The 24,244-nt window shown below is 42.2% G+C and overlaps 1 protein-coding gene across 12 annotated transcripts in view; it reads right to left on the bottom strand.

Moving 5' to 3' along the window:
* The window catches only part of sgip1a (SH3GL interacting endocytic adaptor 1a), a 63,327-nt gene that overhangs the window by 7,606 nt on the left and 31,477 nt on the right, over positions 1–24,244 (bottom strand). For 4 of the 12 annotated variants that reach the window (XM_084911081.1, XM_084911085.1, XM_084911091.1 and 1 more), the window contains 17 exons: positions 19,135–19,198; positions 17,434–17,455; positions 17,273–17,293; positions 16,709–16,765; positions 16,359–16,422; positions 15,683–15,858; positions 14,227–14,235; positions 12,927–12,938; positions 11,457–11,478; positions 11,265–11,349; positions 10,224–10,309; positions 8,484–8,564; positions 7,867–7,941; positions 6,850–7,644; positions 5,805–5,926; positions 5,369–5,522; positions 880–939 (listed from right to left, as the gene is read on the bottom strand). In XM_084911081.1, the coding sequence (XP_084767207.1) occupies positions 880–939; positions 5,369–5,522; positions 5,805–5,926; positions 6,850–7,644; positions 7,867–7,941; positions 8,484–8,564; positions 10,224–10,309; positions 11,265–11,349; positions 11,457–11,478; positions 12,927–12,938; positions 14,227–14,235; positions 15,683–15,858; positions 16,359–16,422; positions 16,709–16,765; positions 17,273–17,293; positions 17,434–17,455; positions 19,135–19,198 (1,905 nt within the window). Of the gene's footprint in view, positions 1–879; positions 940–5,368; positions 5,523–5,804; positions 5,927–6,849; positions 7,645–7,866; positions 7,942–8,483; positions 8,565–10,223; positions 10,310–11,264; positions 11,356–11,456; positions 11,479–12,926; positions 12,939–14,226; positions 14,236–15,682; positions 15,859–16,358; positions 16,423–16,708; positions 16,766–17,272; positions 17,294–17,433; positions 17,456–19,134; positions 19,199–24,244 lie in introns of all 12 variants that reach the window. The other 8 variants (XM_084911083.1, XM_084911082.1, XM_084911089.1 and 5 more) reach the window with 8 other exon arrangements.

The following is a 24,244-nucleotide window of genomic DNA, read 5'->3' as shown; positions in this document are numbered from 1 at the left end:
TGTTTGATTTGTTGAGGTTACTGTCAGAGACAGATAGACATTCAAATTATAACCATTTTCTAATTCTTAAGCCTAAATTTGATATTAATATATCCAAACTTCAGCCCTGAATACAAACACGTCAGCAGAAATCACTACATGAAAAATAGATGATCCAAATCTTAAACTACGCTCTCTGTATCAAACTGTGTGTGGAGAAAATAAGGAACGAAACATGAACAAATTAAGAGTGATGAAATGAAATGAAACAAATACTGGTGTTAGTAAAGAGGCACGAAAACAGCACATATGTACGGATGATACCCATTTCTCTCTGCTCTTTGACTGTGAACTGCTTCCAATGTCTCCCTCAGATTAATGCATTTCTACACAGTGGGTTATATATGTCTGTTTTTAACTGAATAAGCACAGCTGGATGTTTTTAAAAAGAGACAGAGGCAGACATAGAGAAAGGCAGATGTGCATGCGTACTCCAGACATGCTGACAATTTTTGTGTTTTTTGGACAAGATCAAAGATCATCAGAGAGCCCAAGATCAAACACCCAACAGGTAAAATGATGACAGTACAGAGAAAAGTGATTAGTAAAGTAGACAAAGACTGATGAGTCTTTAGGGAATGAATCAGTGCAGACATGATGAAAATGAACATCATCATCAGAAGAAGTTAGAGGGAGATATTGCACTGCATATCTGGCTCTAGGTGAGGGGGCTCAGTCAGGGCGATAGCATGGCCAGGGTTAGGGTAATGAAGGGATGATGATGATGGAGGAGCCAAGAGGGGAAGGAGGAAAGGGGGAGGAGAGAAGAAGGCCAAAGCTTGCACGAATGAGCCTCGTAATAACGTGTGTGCGCGCTACCCTGTTGCAGAGAAAACTTACCTTCGAAGGTTAAATAAAACTTCCCTCTGTCAAACCATACAAGGGATGGCTGGTCATTCTCTGTGAGGGTTCGAGGGTAGAGGGAGGGGGGTCGGGAAAGGAGGACGAGGAGGAGGGAGGAGGTACAGGGATGAAAGGTGGGGAAGTGGGTGAAGAGGGGTGAGAGGGGCAAGGAGAGAAGGACAGTAGCGTGAGTCTCACATGGCAGGTCTATTACACGTCACAGTGAGGTGAAACGTGGAGGTGGAGGCTGGGGGCGAAAGAGGACAAAGGGTCGAGGAGCATGTGACAAGATGGGTGATACACAGTGGTCTTTTTTTGTTTGTGTTGGGGGGAGCCAACGTTTACTCCAAAGCAAAACATTAGAAACAAGCTGACGTTCCAATTCAGTGACCCTAACTTTCATCAACAGATACCCGAGTGTTAAAACTGTGATCAGGTCTCACAGCAGGCCTTCAATTATGAAACACACTGACGCTGGCCGCTATGCATGAGGATGGTCTGCAGAGGGAAGCCATGAGACTGAGATCAGACGGTTGCAGGGAGGCGGCGAGACTGTGGTACGCTGCACCCCACGTTTCAGGTGCCATATGCTTTTACAAAGACACCTGAACCGCCCTCACGGACACCAGGGAAAAAAAGAGGACGGACTCAGAAAGTCCCAATTAGTTACCATCATACAACAGAAAAAACTAGATAAACAGCTTAAACCAAATTAAACCATATTTCAGCTCATTTTCTGACTTTTTTTAATAATATAATAATAACATGGGAATGAACCTGAACACTGGTGGATCCTGTTTTTCCCCCAAATGCATTTAAAAGAATAAGAAACGTTAAACTGGAGCAGTAGTATTTTTCCAATGATCTGCACTCCAGCTCTAATGTGACTCCAACAGGTCTGACGGATGAAAAATTGTGTACTTTTTTGTCACGCTGACACTGTAAACTTTGCAAATACTCCACAAAAACAGGGGAGGCTTGTTCCTCTCCATGCTATGGCCGTGGGCTCCTGTGACTAAAGGTCTGGGAGGACTAAGAGTGTCGGGTGATGGAACGATGAGAGCGGCAGACTGCTTCAGAAAAAGAACAAAAGGGCGGGTGTTCAGATGGGAAAGGCGGGGGTCCGGTAATATGTTGGGCTCTATGTTGAAGAGAGCGTGGGCGACAGGTGTGAAAGGTGAGCGGCAGGGGTCAAGCGTGGGAGCAGACCGATGCTTTACAGCCTGGTTGAGAGATTGGTTGAACTCGAGGCCGTGTCGTGCACTCCTGTTGTAGACTGAGGATGGCATGAATACCAAGCAGCTGCTGCCTGTCTAATTCAGCCTAAATCTCACGCCAGGCTTCAAATGACTCTAAGCAGAAGCACTGATCTGACGGTACAAGTGAGCTGGTGAGTTTGAGTGCGCGTGAGAGGAAAAAGACAGACAATGTGGATCTCGAGGTCCGACAAGATAAAGAGCTCCTCAGACATGCTAACAGCACACAAACACTCAAACACACTCTTGTGCTGCAAACTGAGAGCAAAGGTATCTGGGAGCAACCGCACTGCACGCACAATATGTGTCGCCGAGAGACGAGACAGGAGGTTGCCATGGGAACATGGCGAGACAGTCACTGGTGCACAGTCATAAAACAGAGAGAAAAGTCTTAGAAGCGGGCAGATGGGCCGGGGGGTGAGGGGCACTTTTTTTTTGGAGTACTATGCAGTAGATTCAGCTTTTTGTGTCACCACAGCTTTCATTTTTTTTCCTGGCAGATTTCACTGTGACATCCAAGAGAATGAGCGAGAAAGACAAGGAAGAAATGACAAAGATACGCAGATAAAAAGAGAGACTGTTATATGCATTCGATGGCTGAGAAATGCGTGGGAAGGTATGAGCTGGGAGGAGTAAAACAATGTAGAAGATTGGTGGTTTCACTGAAAAATGATGCCATATTCAAAAGGAAAAGAAATAAAGTATGTCTGGTGCGTCCTTACATCTGTGCACGAATCATAAAGCAGATGAGTGAAAAAAGGAGGTGTAAGAAAAGTGATTTGGTATGCACTGTGCTTCTAAAGCCTGACATGAGGCTACAAAACCTGTTGACCTCCATCTAAAAAAAAGGCACAAAACACTCACTGATGGCCTTTACCCTTCTTTGTGCACTGCGCTCCGGGTAAAGAGCATCCAAATCCAAAAACTCTCAAAACAAGCACTCACCAAACCCTTACCTAACCCGCCCCCCGTCCCCATTTGGAGGAGGAGGGGGGGTGCTTTACCCTACCTGCAAACGAATCAAAGTGTCTCTCAAAGGTGGGAAGTTTGTCTACATATACATCATCCTCTGACGAGCCAAAGAGACAAACAGCAAAAAAACAAACACAAAGAAATCAAACCATGAAAGACAACGAAAAATGATCAGAACTGTGATGCACATTAAATTCAAATGGGAGAAAAACAAATATATTCAATTATAATAAATATGCTGATGAAAATACAAAATTTAAAAAAAGTGGTGAAACTTTAAAGGAGCAATTTAGAATATTTCATAATAAGCAGTTTCCGAGACTGTTTTCATGCACAAAGAATACAGATTAAATTAAGGGGCTGTAACAGAGACCTCTGTAAAAATGTCATTTATTCAGTCTGTCCCTGCAATTTGTTTAAAAGAGGAAAAAAAGCACCCTCCAATCGGGGACTAGATTCTGCTTTTACATAACTGCTGCCTCCAGAATGTGTATTTATTATTTTTTTAGTATTATGACTCAGCTATGTTACAGTCCACTGAGATTTGCCATTATCCACTAAAAGCTGCACTGCGAGCTCCTTTAAAACCGACTCTAAAGTTATCAAGCAGTAGAAATTGTTGTTGTGTCACTAATTCATTAAAGGATCGTTTGCACTTTAAAATTTTCATATTCTCACCTACTACTCACACCCTGCATGTGTGAGCATGAAAATGAATTTCCCCGTGATTGCGTGTTAACTTGAGTCAGATACTATATATATATATATTTATATTTATTAGGGGTGCAACGATACTCGTATCGATATTGAACCGTTCGATACAGTGCTTTCGGTTCGGTACGCATATGTATCGAACAATACAAAATTTTTAATTTATTTTATCAACTTTCCTTCTGACGATGCTGTCTGTGTTGAGCGCTCAGTGGATCTGCGCTCGACAGTGCAGCCTAGGCGGAGTAGTCGAACGCAGATTCACTGAGCGCAGCGCAAGCTAGCGAGACAGAAGTTAAGCTCGTTGCAACATGGCAAACTGAACCTCCCCCACCCTCATTCAGATGTGGCATTTGGAACTATTTTGGTCTTCATGTGACGTATGACCCTGAAGGTAAGTGCGTCATGGACAAAAGTAAAACAGTATGTTGGATGTGCCACGCAATGCTCAATTACATTGGTGGGAACTAGTGTGTTAGCGCAGTTAGCTCGTTAACGTGTTGGCCGTCCAGCCCCACGCACGGGGCGATCCGCGGTAGCTCATTAACGGAGATTTGCCGTGTTGTGGCGTTAACGTCATTTCAACGAGATTAACGCTGACAGCACTAGTGAGAACACAACGAATATGACTGCACATTTACTCCGACATCATCCTAGTGCAAAGACAAGTGGAAGCAGACAAAAACAACAAGCACGCATGCTACAAACTTTACCCGAGTCATTTAGACAGCCGTTAGCACAGGATTCTCCTTATGGGGACCTGATATGTTTAATATGCTGCTGAGAATATAGCCCAGAAGAAGCGTATAGTATAGCTTTTATTTTGGAAAGAGACATTTCTCTGTAATAAACTCTCTTTTCCAAAGATGAGGGATTCCTCAATCAGATATATTTATTTTTTTTATTACTTTGTTGTTTCAGCAACATTAAATTTAAAAACTGTACGTTTGAGTTAAAATATATATTTATAATTTTAATAAATGACAAATTAAAAAGGCCTGAACATTTTTTTGTATCGAACCAAACCGTGAATTTTGTGTATCGTTGCACCCCTTAAAAAATAAATAAATAAATAAATATATATATAAATATATATATATATATATATATATATATAAAAATATATATATATATATATATATATATATATATATATATATATATATATATATATATATATATATATATATGTGTGTGTGAAGTTCAGAACTCTTATCTTTAGGTGTAATTAATTCTTTATCAATAAATAGAAATGTAAACAGAAAACGATCATTTGCATGTTTGTAGACTGTTTCGCTCTGTGATAATTAGATGCTGTAAAACAACATCAAAGGTGAAACTGCTGCCATTTCCAGAAAAAAAGAACCAAAACAAATAAAATGAGTAAATGCACAGGTGCATGATTCATGCGCACAAACGCTACATGCAAAGTTCGTAAAATGCATGTAAAACTTTTAATATAATGACAGAAGATGCCCCTGCTAGCCTCTGTGACCTCCACATCCATGAGGAGACGTGCTGCAGTGTTGAGCGGATGGTTCACACACCTGTTACAGACACAGAGAGCTCCTTGCCCACGGTAGGAGTGGTGGCGGCACTCATCGAGTTGGTGGAGGAGATGGAGGAGGTGCTCTCAGCCCTCGCCAACGGAGCAATGGGAGGAGGGCTGGCCGAGTGAATCGGTGGGCTGAATGGGCGATTCTGAACAGAGATAAAGGAGACGAGAGGAGAGACGGGAAGGAAACAAGAAGCGGTTTAGCATGCGGCATTTTAAATACTATGTACACAGCCGCTATAAACTCTTTGGGATTATCAGGTTAAACCCTGATTAAGATAGTCGACTTAATGATTATTCTTTTGCCAGGTCTTCCTTGACTCAAAGGCCATGTAAATAATGCCTAAATCCCCGAATCAGAACCAAAGAATTGAAAGATATAAGAGTGACAAAACTCAAACAAAAACAACAACAAAAAAAGGTCTTACCGCATCGCCTACACTAGGTTTCCCTGGAGGAAGTTTGGGTCGTGAAGGGGGACGAGGTGGAGGGGGAGGTGGGGTGGGGTTGACTGATGACGGTGTGGCAGGTCGTACGGGTGAAGAGGAACCTGAAGAGGCGCGCAAAAAACACAAATGGGATTCATTTAATTATTCAGTTTGGAAAACTACTAAACAAAAGGACAGAGTACCATCAGCACTCAGTAAGAAGTGCTGTTTCATTTTTCACTTCACAGGATCGCTGTCGTGATCTCCTACACACCTCATATCCTCCATACAGCATTAAGAGCACACATCCCTCTACGTGCTTTCTCTCGGGTCTCTTTTACCATTGACGAAACTGGAAAAATGATTCCGCTCAGATGTTCAAACATTTCATTTTGAAAACTCGAGAGGAAATTTGATCAGTTTTATTCCTCGTTCGAAGAGCTCCTTTTTCGCCACATCGTTACATCCACTTTTTTTTGGACACTGGCTCAGTACATTTAACCTAACAAAACAAAACCGCCCACACTGCTGTCTTTGTCCACGTTTCCCACATATTGGGCAGCTCAAGGACGGGGCAAAAAGCAAAAAGCTAAAAAACAAACAAAGAAAAAAAAGCACTAAAAATGCAACAAAAAGCATAGAAATTCTAAGCAAGTCAAGTTTTTAAATAAAACGTAAAAGAAAAAGGCCCTGGTAACATAACACGCTCTAAGGCAAAATGCTATTGTACATAAATCTGGGCCAAAACATGACCTCTTTTCCAGGAAGAACATGCAGGATAACTGTTCCTGTGATGCAAGTTCCAACAAAAGTGGTGCAATCAGCTGAAAGAAAATCTGAGCAGGGTGCACTGCTGACATAATGCCTCAGCTCACAACACTGTCACTGTCTGTTTGCAATGACACCATTAAAATTAGCAGTTAAGTGATCAGGTGACGTGTGGGTTTTTTCTTTTCATTGTAGTGAGAATATTTCTTGTAAACCATCCTCTAAATTAAGTTTTAACCCAACAAATATATTTAAGTGAGAATCTTGAAGCGCTCACCGCTATTCGTGCCGCCGGCCCCAGATGTGGGACCTGGTGATGAAACCACTGCGCGGTACGTTGGAGGAGGTGGTGGCGGAGGTGTACTTCTGCTGCCTTGGATTGCATCTTTGGGCGAAGTGACAGTTTCACCTCCATCCTCTTTGGGATGGGTGGTGCTTGTATTGTTGGGCTTCTCTTCTTGACAGAGGACAAGAGGCGGCGGGACGGAGCGAGCCGCGGGCTCCTCGGAAGGAGGCGTCACTGCTGGAGTGCTTATTTTGGGGGTGGGTGCAGGTGGGACACTTGGAGGTGAACTAAGAGGAGGAGGGGAGGAAACAGGAGATGAAAGCTCCTTTGTTGCAGGAGACGGAGAGGTGGCGAGCGTGGGAGGGTTTTGGTCTTTGGGAGTGGGAGGACCCGAACGGACAGAAGGTACGACTTGTTCCTCTGAGGGAGGTGGGGAAGTTGGTAGAGGGGGAACAACATCATCTTCTGGGGGAGGTGAAGTAGGCAGAGGTGGTGCAAAGTCTTCCGAAGGAGGTGGTGATGTAGGTAAGGGTGGGGCATGAAGCACAGGTGGAGGAGAGGAGGCTGGTAATGGAGGTGCTGGTTCTTCTGGAGGAGGTGGGGAGGAGGGGAGGGGAGGTGCAGGGTCCTTTGGTGGAGGCGGCTGGTCAGGAGCTTCTTCGCTGAAGCAGACCCACGAGTCACCCGTATCCTCGCAGGCAGGGGGAGCCTGCTCCGGTCCAAAAATGTTGTCCAAGTCGGCTATTGAAGGCTTCCTGGCTGAGCTGTCTGCTCCTGCAGACACTTCTGAAACAGAGATAAGGGATGAGCAATTTAAAAAAGAAAGGGGGGGGGGGGTTTGTTTGCAGATGTGCTCAGCAAGGAGATAAAAGATCACAGGGAGACAAACAGACTGACAAAGTTAGCACCGGAACATCAAGATAAACAGACGACTGAGGTCAAATTTAAAAGCTTGTTTCAGTTTGAGGCGATTTAACGGGAGGCAGAAACAGATGAGCAGACTCTTACCAGCATCATCTGCAGACGGAGGGCTAGTATTTGGTGGAGAAGCTGGGACATTCTTGGGTGGAAGTGGAGGTGGAGCTGCAAGTATATCACAAGTTTAACAACGAATGCTATAATTACCTGTTTCACATCACGGCAACTGATGATGGGCTGCATACAGTCTGACTCAAGGCGCAAACGACAACAAAGGAAAAAAATGAATGAAGAAAATAAGCCAACACAAGATGAACATTTGGATCTATCAACGACAGGCACCACCATTGTATTCCAGATACAACATGAGGGGGGATCGTCCCAAATTACCCACCATGCAACACAGAACATTCAGCCCCCATCAGCCCAAATGCATGCAGGCAAGGGTTGGTGCCCAATGACGGAAACTTATTGAACGTCTCTCGTGTTACAACCGACGCTGAATCACGTGCTCGTGAAATGACTGGTGAAATGAAACGGGTACGATGGCTGTTCAGAACGGGGAGGAGAACATTATTGGCACACAGCTGTTTGATCAGGTCAGTTTGCAGATTTCTCAGGATGATGAGCTGAGCTGATCCATCTGTGTGTTAATTTCACAGGGACGGGGAAGTGCGGCGTAATGTGGAGGGAATGGCGCAACTTACTTCCTGTGGGAAAGGATCTTGTCAAAGAGGATTCAGGCTCTGATAGAGGAGTCCCCCACACGTCACACTCAGATAGAACCGCTAAGTTCAGGAGGGGACAGAAAAGGCCATCGTGAAGGGCGTTAGCAGCGAAACACTTAGGGCTCGTGATCCTTTGGGGATGTTTGTGTGAAGCTGTGTCCCAAAACGTCGGCTGCATCCTTCGGAGGACCCGGCCTTCGCGGTCTACGTGGGCCGGGTCCTTCAAAGACCGAGAAGGCCGGAAGTGCGAGGCTGTGAAACGGGACGGTCTAGCCTTCAGATTTGCGTCACCGCTGTCTCGGTGGAGTTTAATAAACTCGGCCGTCTGCTCCTTGCTATCTAAAATATAACAGGACACTGGCGTAAATTCTCGACCGTCTCACACTTCTGTTTAATCAGTTTTCTGTTTGACGTTTATTCAGCTGTGTGAAAATCCCGGAGGAACCCTCCCGATGGATTAATAAAGTTTTATTTAATCTAATAACTTTGATCTCAGCCAAACCGGTTTACTCCGGAACAAATAAAACACAGAAAAAAAGGCAAACAATTACATTTTAAAGTAATCCGAGTGACTTATATCATGTTTAACCTGAGTAGCGAAAGAGTGGGGGTCTGAAAACGATGACGCCGGGAGTCCGCTGCTCTCGCCGGCTGGAGTGGCCCAGAAAGATTAATAAGAGTAATTTTAAAACTTAGTAGCGGCCGCCATTGTTGGCAGCTGAAATTTGGCTGGGCCGCGATATGAATTCTGGGATATGGTGGGCCACGAAGGACACACCCGACCCATCCTTCAAATTCGGGGAAATGAAGGACGCATTTGTCGGCCGCATTTGAAGGAGTCGACGAATTGGGACAGCCTTCGTCGCCTGGCTGTGATGTAATCGGCCTTCAAATGCGGCCTCCGGAGGATGCAGCCGACGTTTTGGGACACAGCTACAGATGAGAACGTCAGTAAAAACAAAGGAAACAGACTTCCAGTCTTAGCGACAAACTGCAATCACAATGTGTCAACACAAGAACACGCACTCGATTCAGTGCTACTATATAATATTCGCTTTTATAATTGCATATAAAAAAAAGACATTAGCTGGTGTATTTTTTTCAGATAAGCTAAAAAAGGATGAATGCAGTGTGATGCAACAAACCTGCAACACATCCCGTCTAAACTCTTCCAGCAGTTTCACAAAGACAACGATTCAACTTAACGGCATATCTGACGCTACTGAATTGTGTCAAATTACACAGAATCTCTAACTGACCTTAAGAGGATCTTAATGAAACTAGTATTTACTGGAAAGAAAGGGAAACATTACCAGTTCAAAGTGCCAGACGCAGAGCTTTTCTACTTGTCTGAATTAATGTGAAGGGAATTTGTGTCAAGCTGATGTTACTTACGCCTGACATGGCAGTTGCGTAAGAGCTAAGAGCTCATCCACAGTCTGCATCATAAAATCCTGCAGGGCTGGATGTGAGCAGGTGACGGCAGAATCTGCATATGAACAAGTTTCACTGTGCAAAAGAGCACGACCTCAGAGGACTGCCGTCAACCACACCCTCAACAAAGACAAGACATCCAAAACTAGCTGGAAGCCTTACACAGACAACAAGTGTGTGTTTGTGTGTTTTTCATCATACTGCTAACATACTTTGACAGCAAAGCATCAACAGAAACATATTCAAAGAGCCAATACAGACAAAGACACAGAGGGAGGGGGTTACCTTCAGTTTTCTGTTCTCCAAAGGCTGTTTCTAAAGGAGGCCCAAATAAGCCTGTGGTGTCTTCAGAGACTGGTGTTTGCTGATTGCTGAGACAGAAAAAACAGGACAATACAGAAGAAACTGTTAGCAGTTATTTTAGCAAACAGTTACAGCTACAACAGTCAGAGTGCATCGTCTCGTTGCATCTTATGTCGTCTGATCAGGCTGCAGCTCCCCTTTCCGCTCAAATCTTCCAAACAATATTACAAATGTGTCATTTTCAAAGTGTGGCAGGAGCATAAACAACGACAGGAAGAATGACGAGAAAAGCTAATGGGATGATTTTGGGGGCAGAATAAAAATAACTGACTTTTACCATTTGTCTTTTGGCATTACAGAAAGAGAAAGTGACTGTGGCTCAATCGCATCTGCAGAAAATACAAATACCTCATATTCACTGTACCGAGGCTGCAACCAACACACCAAACACCGCAGCCAAACAACAACGAACAAACGCACACTTAAACATAAAAAGACCTCGTCTTTAGCGCAATAGATATGAAAACCAGGTTTGCACAGCGTGGAGTTTTTGTGTAGATACAGTGGCAGGTCTGCAAAGGACTGTCTGGCTTTAGAGGACAGTTTTTGTCTGGAATTATTTAACGAGATGGCAAAAAGATCAAAAGCAAAAAGTGCAACCCAAAGACAGTTCCCCTTACTACACTATTTTTCATGTGGCATGCCACAGTTTAAGCCTGCAGTTAATAAGCAAAGAAAATATTGAAGATAACAAAAACCTCGCCAACGTATGATGCAGTTTCCAAATGTAGACATTTTATGCATGATGACACAGCGATTGTGCCTCTTGTTACTGACACCCCTGACTAAAACATCAAGAAAAGCTACAGCTGTCTAAAAAAAATACGTATAATTAAAATGAACGCGTCAGTGTCGTGGAACGAGCAAAAAGCTAAAATAGAGACCAACTGCACAAAACTTTTCGGGACTGAAGTGTGATCCAAAGGCAGGAGAAAGGATGAGCAGCGACACCGAGATACACACCTGGGGGGCTGTGGTGCTGGAGCTGGTGTGGGGGCCACAGCGGGTGCAGGAGGGACGACGCGTCTCGGTCTGGCAATCTCTTCACCTGCGCCCAAAATGAAATGTATTTACGTTAATCTTACATCACATCCTCCTAATTTGTCACTTGTAAAAAGCGAGCTTGGCCTGAGGTGTGACGGAGCTGATACTTACTGGACGTGTTCCTTTTCAAACCCTGTAACAGGGAAAGAAACAACATGGAAATGTAAAAAGTCAAAGACAGGAAACCTCAAATTGTTATCATATTTGGATCCAACATTCTTCCATCCATGTATGAGGATTTCTAATAAAACCAAAAAAGATGTTCTTAGCTGTTTTATTCTTTTCTTTCTGAAACTGTGTTTGAACAGAGCAAAGACAACAGCTGTTGAAGGTCGGAGGCTGAACTGCGACTACATCTGATCAGACTGCACTCAGTTACACTTCACATGAGCGGGCATGACTTACACGCATTCACCACTTTGGGCGATTTGTCACGTTTTTCTAACCGACATTCATCAGTCCAATAAATGACGATGGCCGATATATTCGGGCAGGTGACTTTTTGATGGGCGGAGCAATGTAATCATGCACGGACCGATTTGCGTGTTTAGAACACAGTAAGTCCAAACATGGAGGAACTAGTTGCCAAAAAGTAAAATACAAAGTCACCAATTTGGGATTTCTTTGGCTTTAAACCGGGTGAAAGAGGTAAACCTGAGGATATAACCAAAGAGGTGTGCCGCCCGTGCAGACGTACTGCGCCAGCAAATACTCAAACATGACTTTGTTGGTTGAAACCAACTTACTCATGGGCAAATACATAAATAAATCGCTCTTGTAAAAGCGAGCGGTGAAACGCTCAGCCTATCGCTGTGGTCGATAAATTCGTCCAATCGCCCAACGTTAATAGGGAGAGAAAACTGCCTTAAGCGAGGCAGAAAAAATGAAGGGATGCAAAGCTGCTACAACAATAATACTGTTAACATCAAATCTGTCTGAAAGTGGGATACTGGTAAACTAAATCTGCTTGCAGTGGTTTATGGCGTCTTTAAAGGTTTTCCAAGCGTCCTTTGAAGCTGTAAGAAGCCATGTGATAAGATGCGATTGGCGTACAAAAAAAAATAGAGACCAGTGTTGATGATGGGGAGGCAACAGCACAAACATTACTGCCTTCTCGGCTGTGATCCCAAACACCAAAGTCTAAGAGAGCATGTGTATGAATTCACCACAAGCAGGATGTGAGAGGCCAACAAAGGGCAGATAAGGAGAGAGAAGGAGGCAGGGAGGAGAGCAGATGAGAAGACACGATGGGGAGTGACGGAAGTAAGACATCAAAGGGTCCAAGCTGTCCAAAGTGTAAATTTTGTCCCCAGTAGAGACCAAGCATGAAGCCATTCAAGGCAAAAAAAATACCCAAAAGAAGTACACAAGTATATCGCTGATCTTAAAAAGCTAAAAATATTTTTAATGTTAAAGAAATTTTGAAACATATTGATCGACTGTTTTAACTGCTGACCTTTACATATTTTCCCTTATTCAACCGACCCCCAGGAAAAAGGAGAAAAGGAATAAGTAGACATGTGGCACATGCTACGGTACATTTAGTCTAACCCCAGGGAAAAGGAAGAAGAAGCCACTTACCGGGCTACGTCTCTGTGACCAGCAAAAAGGAAGAGAGAAGAGATACCTGATCAGAGAGTGACAAATCAGTAAAGGAGACATCATATGCATCAGGATGAGAAGAATTTTTGGCCTGGTTGGCTGAATTTGAGGATGTGGTTGTTACCCAGTCATAGAAAACGAGCTCATCTGTCTCAGATTTTTATTTTAAATAAGCTCAAACAGCTGTGTGTGTGATGTCAAACAGATAATAGGAAAAAAGTGAGAATGACTTATTTAAACTAACTCTAGGTTAGTGTTCAAGAACAAAATGTAGTCGCTCTAGAATCTCAAATGGGCTCACTTTTCATCCATCTTTATTCTAATCACTTTCCTGCAAACACCATCCTTTTGCCAACTAATCCTTTAGAGTTTCCTTTTATTCTCCCTTGTAGACTCCATCTGCCCCCTTGGCATCTTTAATTTGAACTGAAATCTCTCCATCTGTCTGTGTCATGTCCACCTCGCATCAGCCATCTCTCCCTCCATCGCTCACTCTTGTGCCTGATCCAGTTGTGCAGTGAGCCGTGAGTGATTAAAGTGATGCAACAGTGGGTGGGAAATGCTCTTAGAAAGGAGACCTCTGATTGGATACACTGGTGAAGGACAAAGCTCTGTATTGCTTATCATAACCAATCACTGCTGCTTTGCTGTATGTAAACAGGAAGCACAGCAGGAAGCTCTCCGACTCTCACGTTATGACCTTTTAGCCTTTAAGGATACAACGTCGTTTTCTATTTGAAATATGAAAATGTAAAAGAATCAAAAAGAAAACATTGCCTCTTTGCTTTTGGTGCTCGGGTAGGACCCATTCTTTGTTTCTGCCCAAAATATTAAAAAGTAAGATGTCAAAGATTAAAAGTTGGAATAAAATGTCATGTGAGATCTCTTATTTAAGCTCAAACATTTTCACTCCATCCTTGACCTTTTGCTGGCCTCTACTGTTTGCAACCTAGTTGTTTGGACTGAGGACTGGGCGCTTAACACTCAAAAACTCATTAAAACCAGATTTAAGAAATCTTAGCCAGCAGAAACACCCTGAAAGACGAGGGCTCACATAGTCTAAATACTTTGGCAGCCACATTGTGCATGAGGCGTGAAAATGCTGAGAATAACCTGGCACCGCGATGACGAGTGGCTACAGCCACAGAGAAATCACAAAACAGCCACCGGCCCTATAAATATTTCGCTTTAAATGTAGCTAGCCTATTTTCAGCAGGTAGTAAATGCCAAGAGAGATGAAAAGGTTAAGGGGGTGGAGGGGTACAAAGCAAAGGCTTACCGGACTCTTCTACAGAGTTTAGCATCATTTGAGGCAGCAAATAACAATGAGATGAGAGAGAAAGCAAAATCAAGACAGCACAGGGAGAGAATTAGAAAAATTAAAAAGAAGGAATGGTACATCAACACTGGCATAGCAGAGTCTCTTTTACAATGCAAGCAGTCATCTAAACCCACAGACACGGGCACATACAGCCGGGATGGTGTTAGCGGTTTTCCCTGGATTCAGTCCCATTTATACATCAACCAATACTCTAGATTTCTTTATGAGGTTACAGAAACAACAAGCACATACATGCAACCGTCAGTGTTTAGTCTTTCAGTTAACACATGGCCTATATTCCTTTCTTTTAAAAAATTATTTTACCCATAGCCATAAAATAACTGTGTGCATGTATGAAGAAAAAGCGCTGGGCAGTTAAATGTCATGCAGATTTGAACCAAAATGAAGAGCAACACCTCAACATCCAACACTCTCAAATATGTCATACAGTAAGGGCCGCACTTAACATTTATCTTATTTAGGAGTAGAAGATAAACAACACACAATAAGATGTCAAGTGTTAGTGTTCAAAGCCTTATAAATAGAGCTTGTCACACTGAAATAATAGTCCTTTGAAAATGATCAAAAACTGAGAAAGAGTAAGAAATGTAGGTGTGCAACCTTCCAAGAACACAGGCCTCCTCATGCATTAGCTCTTCATACACGTTCACACAGACGTGACCAGCGTGAAAAATCATTCACACGTGATCAGGTTGACAGTCAGTGGGTGAGCACACTGAAGTTAGACTCAATTATTAAGGCCTAGAGGCTCAAATGACCACAGCAGACTGACACACAGGTGCCCACTTTCCTACCTGAATAATTCAAGAGAGATACTTAAGCCAGCTCTCCTCACTGGAAAACACTCAAGTTATGGGTCCCAGCTAGAAAGGCAGGGATGTCGCTAATTATGGGCTGTCTGAAGAGGACGCTGGTTAGAATTTGGACTCGTCAACTGAGCTGCATCGCTTCAAATAAGAGCTTCACACCCTGCTATTTTGCAGCGGTGCTTAGATGGTTTCTGTTGTGGTAGGACATCTGCCTCGAGTTACTCCAAACACTGAAGTCAGCGACTATGACCAAGTCTGACCAAGACTATATCACAAGCACTTGAAATCAATTATATGAAATTAGAGGTCTTTTATAAATCATAACAGGAATGAAATGTGATTTCAGTCCTCCTCGTGGTGTCCTTATGTCCCTTTTGAGCAATACTGGTTAAAGCAGCTTTATATTGTAGAGAAACAGTAGCAGCTCAACATATAGTACCACACACAGTAGAGAAGACGGTACGTGAGCAACGGCTACATTTATGCACAGTTAAAACCACAAAAAAGAGCAACAGAAATGATGCATGCATGCATGGCTAACTTAAAGCCAGCAGAGACGGACCAGTGAAACCAGATCTACTCACCATGGGAGATGGGGACAGAGCTATGTTGCCTATGGAGGCTTTGAGCTCATCGACTGAGGGTGCCTCCACAACACGATCAGGCGGCAGGGGCTTGATCTTGATCTTGAATTTTTTCCTGTGGTCCTCTTCTTCCTCGGACTCATCGGAGGAGAAGAAGTGAGATTTTTTGGTGGCAAGTGAAAGAAAAATGTCAAGGAAAGCAAACGTTTACATTTCATCTTAAGGTTGATGAGAAACCCAGGAACCACATTCCCCACTGAAACTTTGTGTATCTGTACTTAAATCTTTTCTTCTTTACAAAAGTCTGTTTTCTGTGACATCGTCCTGTTTAAGACACATTCAAAGACACTTAGAAATGTTCTTTTCTGACCCACTTTTTAAATTTGTTTTTAATTACTTTTTTATTAGCCACATAATAAAAATGAAGACTTTTCTGTATCTTAAATCTGGTGCCTAAACACCTTTTTAAAGAACTTTTATTATCTGTATTTCTCAGTAAAACACTAATCATATTGATCTGTTCTGTGAGCCAAGTCACATTTGTCTTCCATCACATGCACGACAAAAACTGACCCAACAGTGTGCAGCAAATGCGACACAAACAATGAAAGCAATCCAGTTTTTGCCAAGTAACTTGACAGAAACTGCCACGTATTAAAAACTGTGCTGAGGATATCTTCCTCTTCTAATTCATCTTCAGGTCTGATACTGTAGCCTTCATCATCCACCTCAGGAGAGTTCTGAAAGACACAATGAGTCTGAATGATAGTGACAAACAGCAGCTGTTCCTGCATAGTTAAAAACTCCACACAGACAACCCACATCCACCGTGTAAGCTACACACGTAAACCCGCTGACCTGACGGGATCATCTACAAACAATTAACATATGTTTTACACATGTGGTTTTATAAAACCACAGATCAACACAGAAGAGTCACGACATGAAAGTGAAACCAACAAACAGTCTTGAAAGTCAGCTTGGGCCTACAAAGCTTTACTGCTCAAAACCAGCGTTTTTACTTACGTATCTGTCCCAGTCGATATCTCCATAGAAGCCATTCGGGGCCCCGTTCGTCTTCTTCTGAGAGCGAGAAGACAGAAACAGTTTGACTAAAATCTCACCTAACAAAAAACGATACAACATACCTGCAACTGCATTACACACCTACACAGTGGAACTACGTCTCAGCTAATCTCACCCAAACACCTTGAACCTCCAGATTTAAGTCACAAAGCTTTTGCTCTGAGGCTACTCTGTTCACCGTATGGCCCTCTGTTACGTTAGCGGCTCCTCAAGTCATCAAATTGGCTGTTTTTTGTTTTTTTAATGTTAGTTGATGGAGCTGAGCAGGATTTCAAGACTGAGGTTTCATCATAACTCCAAATGACTTGGTGTTGTTCCCCTAACGCCCCCCACACCCCCACAAAGCTTCCTCAGAGAGCCCGCTAAAGAACAGATAGCTGGAACAGCTGCACTTGCATCAGACTGATGAGTTAAAGAACATACTGCGACGTCTATGACCAGTCTAAGCTCTACACACTACACTTCTCTAGAGTGCGGTCTAGTCTAAAAAGCTGAGCTCAGTACCGATTCAACCTCTCGAGGTTCCTGTCAGGTGAAAAGAACAGAAAAAGAAAAAACACAAAAACAATGTGCCTCACAAATTTCTCTGATGACACAGGCTTACGCAAACCCCAATTAATAAATACATAAAACTGTTTATGTACTAGATTGTTTCTGTTACTTACACCATCTCTGTCTGGAGACCCCCTGTGCAAACCAGAAGAAAGGAAAATGTTACTTAATACACAACTTCTTCATTTAAGTGAGTCTTTTTCTGATTAATCCAGATACAAAAAGAGGTTTTCACATGATCATAGTCACACACTTCCACAGACACGCAGGTTCATAACACTTCAACTGTTTTGTGTAGGATTAGAACATGGCTAAATTGACTAAACAAACGCCAAAGGCAGCAGTTTCCTTTATTATGACTGTCGTAGTTACATAAATGCAGAACATTTCTTCCCTTTATCTTACACAAAAAACAAGCAACAAGTATTGTAAGCTTGTGTATTATTTTAGAGATCCTAAATAACACATGACATACAATAAAGTGGTCTATAAAGTCTATACAGTATTCAGCAGTGACTCGTAATTAGGGCTGCCACAAACGATTATTTTGATAGTCGACTAGTCACCGATTATTTTTGCGATTAGTCGACTAATCAGATCATCATCCATTGGACGTACAACGTACAGCTTATTGCACCAGCATGCATCTGCTCTTATATAACTATAATTAGCTTACAGCTTTAAGTGTTTAAACTAAAAAATAAAGACAAGACGACAGTTTATTAAATTTAATGAAGTTTGCAGATTGTTTCGGTTGAGTTTAATAAACTCCTTGCTATCTAAAATATAACAGGACACCGGAGTAAATTCTCGAGCATCTCACACTTCTGATAATCAGCTGTCTGCTTGACTTTTATTCAGCTGTGTAAAAACTATAACTTTAATCTCAGCCAAACCGATTTACTCAGGAACAAATAAAATACTAAGAAAAAAAAAAAAGCCAAACAATCATTTTGAAGTTATCTAAGTGACTTATGTATAATGTTTAACTTGAGTAGCGAAAGACAGCGGTGGGTTTGAAAACGATTTGCCGGGAGTCCGGTGTTCTCACGGCTCTAGTGAGCCTCGCCCCCGGCTAGCTATCGAGCTAGTGGGTAACAGACGTCTCCGAAAACGTCGGAGCGCTTTTGAAAATATGTGGTGTCTTGATAAACTGAGCAGATATTTGAGGTTTACACAGCTACATTCTCGCCTGAAAATATGTTAATCGTTTATTTTGTGACCCAGAAAGAATAATAAGAGTAATATTAAAACTAACTAGCTGCCGCCATTGTTGGAAACTGAGCTGGGCTGCGCTATGAATTCTGGGACACAGCTTCTTCTTCTTCGGGGTTTAACGGCAGCTGGCATCCTTGTACATGCAGTGCTGCCATCTTCTGTTTCAGTCCGTTATTACACTCTTAAATCCTACTACTTATTCCTGCTCTTTTGGGATCTTACAAAGCTTCAAACGACGCGTCGACTATTAAATCAGTCGTCGACGATTTTAATAGTCGACGTAATCGTGACTAGTCGACTAATCGTGGCAGCCCTACTCGTAATTGGCTGGAAGACCCTTGAGCCGCAGATGATTACAGGAAGCTGCTGTCTAGCATTTCACGTATTTGACATGAACCACACTTAATACTAATCCTGTAATTGTTCTTCCTGACCACAATCCCTTCATTCTTTTGCCATAAATATGCATAACCTACTGTCACATATCATTTTTCCCCCCCCCAGTGTTCAGTCAGCCTTTAGCTCCACTTCACAGCATCATAGTGAAGCACCAATAAGCTCTGTGCATGGATCAAACAACACAATAGAGGACTTACGTGGAATCATTGTCCTTCTCTTTCTTCCGTATCCCAAAGGCCTTCCTGGTACGTTTTTTCAATCCTGAAAAGAGAAAAAGGTGAATTATTCTATGCAGAAACAAAGACGTGACTAGAAGTTGAAGGTTTCGTGGGTTAAAGGCTCAGTGAACGACTCATCCATCACCCAGGAAATTAAAGAAAATGTTTTATGTGTTATTTAGTGACTAGTTGCATCAATGCGAGGTCAAAAAAAAGAATGAAAACAAAGTTTTCTGAGCACAGCGAACATCAAGAAAGCAGCCGCTGAGAAACTGCTGACTTTTAATGCACCGAACAGGAATTTGATTACTAGCTCAAAATGCTCGCAGACAAATAAACATCAAATCAAGCAGACAAACTCACAAGGTGAGAACAAAATCAGCCGTTAAGTTACTGGAGTTGGTAATTACTCAGTAATTCAGGGGTCATACCAAACCAGCCTTCTACAGTCATAATCTCACCTACACATCACCTCACATCTCCTGAAGCTCTAATGGAGCCGCTCATTGAAAAACAACACAAATGATTACAGCGCTGGTGTGTTTAGGCCTCGAGGAAGCTTGGGCGAGTTCATGCCTTACAACAAAACGCATTTACTCAGTGGACTGTATTAAAGTCCGGCTTGGTACAGCTGCGGGACAAAAGGTGAAACACAAGAAATGCAAACATTGTTCACATGAAACTTCTGGACTTTCTCCCGTTTTACCAATTTAAGCACAAAGTATCCTGTTTGTTCAGGAATTACTCTACAAAAACAGGACAACTCATTAGTCCAGCTTCAAGTTTTAAAAATTAAATATGTAATCTTAATCTTAATATGTAATCCTCCTGTCTATGAAATGAGTCATGTCTAATTTAGTTACATTAAGCTAAACAAACTCAAATGCTCGCACCTCTTTCTTACCCCAAATGAAGGCCCAGTTGTCCTCCATTTCTTCTCCAATGTTTCCCTTACTCTCATACTTCCTCCTCTTTGTGTGGTTGCGATCTCATCACATAATCTAAGGACCAACCTATTTTTTCCCCTCATACCACATGCAGTTACACACAAGTCTCCAACCAGAAACTTGATGCTACTTCACACACACACAAAACGGTATCATGCTCCTGTCCTTGATGTGTTCTGGTACTCAAATTCAACACCAGTGACCTTACTCATGAATAAAAGACAAATATCATCATTGTAGTCTCCTGCTAAAAATTAAGAGCGTCTACAGTCCTCTGCTCACCTAAGAAGTGTCATAAGCTGGATAACAGGAAACCACACCAAAGCTCAGCAGACTACTACTACAGCAGACCCACAGGGAAAAAAGGAGAGTACCTGCACCTTGTTTACATTTTTTCCATGTTTTTATTTCATTTCTCCACTCGACTAATTTTGCATCAGAACGAGAAATCAATCCGAGAAGGCCTCCAGGACACAGACGCTCTCGCCCAGAAATACTCTCCCATTGATTCTGCCAACATATTCAGCCTTGCATCCTATTAATGGTGACTGTCGAAGTTCAAATAAATATCCCACTGCTTATAATCAGCACCAGCACACATACAGAAAGACTAAGGGCAGTTTCATATGTTGCACGTAAGGACATGATCTGTCTTTATATACGAAAAGGTAGACACACACACACACACACACACACACACACACGTCACTGCAGAATATTCATGATGCCAAGAGCGTCATGAATTCTGACGGACACGAGTAGATCAGGTGTTGGAAAGAAATGCTCGTTTCTATAAAGGCAAGGTCAAAAATAAGAGTTTAGGTAAGGTCAGAAATCTTATTTCCATTTTGCGTGGCTACATGAGGCACACGATGAGTACTCTTTCATATGAAAACATCGGCTTTGAATCAGTGAGGTCACTGAGATCGTGGATGAAGAGCTGGAAGGTTTCCGTTTTTCTTTTAATGCTTTCTTATCCTTTTATCTTATGGTAATGCATCACCCGTCTAACACGTTACAGACCTTAAACATAAACAGCCTTCGATGGCCTTCAGCGAAGCAACAAAGTACCAAAATACAACGAGAATTATTACTTTCATGTACTTCAGCAGGGCGACTGTGGAAGCCATCATGCTGTTTGTGTGTCCCTGTGAGTACATGCGTATGTGTCGTTTGCTGTCTGCTTGCTCATTCTGTTTGTATTTTACAGACACAAATGCAACATGCACACTTCTCACACATACACAGACAGCTCCTCCCCTCAACTGATGTCGAGCTTTACCCCTTTCCCTTTCAAAGTACAGACGACTTCATTTCGCGATGCCAAACTGCAATCTCTTCTTTCAATCTCTGGCTTTCCCAGAGCAGTTTCCCCTCCTGATCTCAGTGAACCATCTGTGGGAGGCTTCCAGATGAGGACACAGTGTGCTCTCTCTCAGCCTTTAGTATAACGGATGGAAGGAGCTTAAATTGTTCCTTCAACAGCTGGGCTACCAAGGCACAGACATTTATTTTAGTCTGATATCGTCCTGTCCGATTAATCTTTGAAGAGTTTGACTTATGGCTCGCTCACACTGGGGTGGAGTTTTTCCTAGTTTTAATGAGGTTGCAACTAGGAAACCAATGAATAAGTAAGCAAGTAAACAAACATAAATGGGAATAAAATTAATAAATAAATAATAATCAGTGGATCAGTGGACCCACTGATGCAGAAAGTTTTTTGGTGCCAAACCTTAAAATACTGCAAATAGTTGCAACAACCAACTGGTCTCCAAAAGACTGATCATGCAACACAACCAACCTGATCCCACGGTAACTGCACAGGTCACCGGGTGGGAGGCAACCTGTCTCCAAACAATCACGGCCTGATGTGAACTGACTGCAAACACTTGCAGACAGACTGGTTTGCAAATGACTGCAGACTCATTTATTTAACCTGAGTCTGCAGCAACGAGCACAACTCATCTTTGCGTTTTTGATGGGGGACGTGACAGCTGGTTGCTAAACGGTTGTGTTGTGGCTATTTTAAAAAAAAATAAGATTGTCGAGCACCTTTATCATCATTCAGTTAAATCACCAACCTGCAGCAACTACATGAATCTTTATAGACAAACTGCTGTTTGAAATCTGAGGTAAACGTGAATTTTTCTGTGAACATAGATGGCAACAAATTTGCAACTGCCAGTTTATCGCCGTCCCATCACATATGTTATTATCAACTTGACCCCATTCGATCCCAAACTAACAGATCGACAGCAGACTAAATGTTTAACCCCTTCACGCGCAGCAGTCACCACAGTGGACAGCTATTCAAAGGCTGTTTTCTTTTATTTGTGTCAGTCTTGATGGTATACTTGCTCATAAACCACTCCATACCTGCCACCCGCTGGTCAGCCAGTGGACTGACTAAGTGGACATGTAAAAAAACTCTTTGAAAAGTACATGTTTAAAGATGAATAAAAATCCTGATTGAGGTTGTAAAAATTCATGCATGAAAGGATTAAATCACAATCTGAATGCACCAAAGCTGCTTCGAAGACAGCGATGAACCTGATCTCATTTTCAAAGGCAACAAGATCGTTCGTGTCACAATTTTGTTCATCGCACAGTCTCCGGTCGGTGTTTTCCTAGTGTCGCTGTAGCATTAGCTAAAGAGTTGCTTTGACTAAAAATACAAAAATCCAGTTGGAAGCATAAAAGTCGTTTACTTTTATATTTTTCCTCTCGTGAGGCTCAGTTAAGGCCAGCAGGAAGATTCTGGGCCGTGATGGTTTTCAAAGTGAACCAAAATATCAGAAATCCAGTTCTTTCTTGACATCTTACTTGTTTCAGATTTGACAGCTTAAATAAATACCCCTTTACTTCTATTTTGGGGTTTGTTTCTACTACTTCCCTGAAGCAGCAGCTGACATATTCACAGCTGTACTAAGAAAATGCTCTTGTTTTGCTCTTTCAGCGCACATTACCTTAAATGAGTTCAACCCTGCAGGACTATTTTGTTTTATGGGAATTACCTCTTAGTGCTTTTATGAAGCTTATTTTTATTTCATGCCCATCTACTATAAAACAGCACTCCCAATAATTAAAGAGTGCAAGAAAAGGACAATAACAGTATAATGAACAAGGAAAACGTCGTTTTATTCGAGGTCATTACAATGTTTAGCATTGCAATACCCACACATAAAAATACATCAGAACAGATATTTGTATTCACACACGACTCCACCAAAAGTTTGTATTTTTAAATAACCCAATAAATGATTATTCCTTGTTAGGACCAGTGCAGGACCTGCACCATGACATGAATGCATGAATGTGTGTGGCAGGAGTTCATTAACAGAGAGGGAAATAACAGCGTTTGTGGTGCATACTATTTAATGACTTGATGGCTTCCGTTCAGAAGGATGTGCTAACGTAATTAGTGGTCTCTTCTCAAGACACAGTAATGCAATTTCAGGAAAAGCCAAAGGACATGAAGCCAAACAGGACAGGACACTGCCAAATCTAAGAAACTACAAGGCACTTGAAGAGCAACAGCACACCACTTTTTTTCCTAGAAGACTGTGGGTCTCTGTACTAATTTCTATGGAATTCAAATAATGTTGATTTGTTAAAAATGTGTGGCTCAGGCCAACCTTGGAGGAGGAGGAAGCTGAACAAGAGATGGTGTTATCACATCTCTGAGATCCACCCTGTAGCCTCAATCGAGTGTTTGTCACTAACAGTCTTCCATAAAAACAAACCATCACCTTGAAAAACTGCAATTTTAAACTGAGCACATGTGCAAAAGAGCTCATTACATGCTGTTGCCATGACGATTAACCTGAAGATTGTATATTACTTGCTCAGTGCTCATGTGCAATTTTTGCAGGTAGACAAACCGAGCACATCGACACAAACCAAAACACCTCTGAGAAAAATACTGGTCTTGTATACCTGATATGTTGTCAGGTAGAAAAGGCAAATTAGGAAATGAGGGTCACAGCTGCAGTTGTGCAATTACGGAGCCTCAAGAATACAAAAATACAGATGCAGAGGGGTGCAAGATGCACCGATCCATCTTTATGATCCATGTTTGTTGGATATTCCACCCGTTTTTAAAAAAATAGTTCTATTCTGCTTTTTATTTCACTACAATTTCA

This window comes from Perissodus microlepis, chromosome 17 (genome assembly GCF_051167445.1).
Source record: "Perissodus microlepis isolate ML-2025 ecotype Zambia chromosome 17, ASM5116744v1, whole genome shotgun sequence".
Taxonomy (NCBI): Eukaryota; Metazoa; Chordata; class Actinopteri; order Cichliformes; family Cichlidae; genus Perissodus; species Perissodus microlepis.
This window is presented reverse-complemented; position numbering and strand designations above follow the sequence as displayed.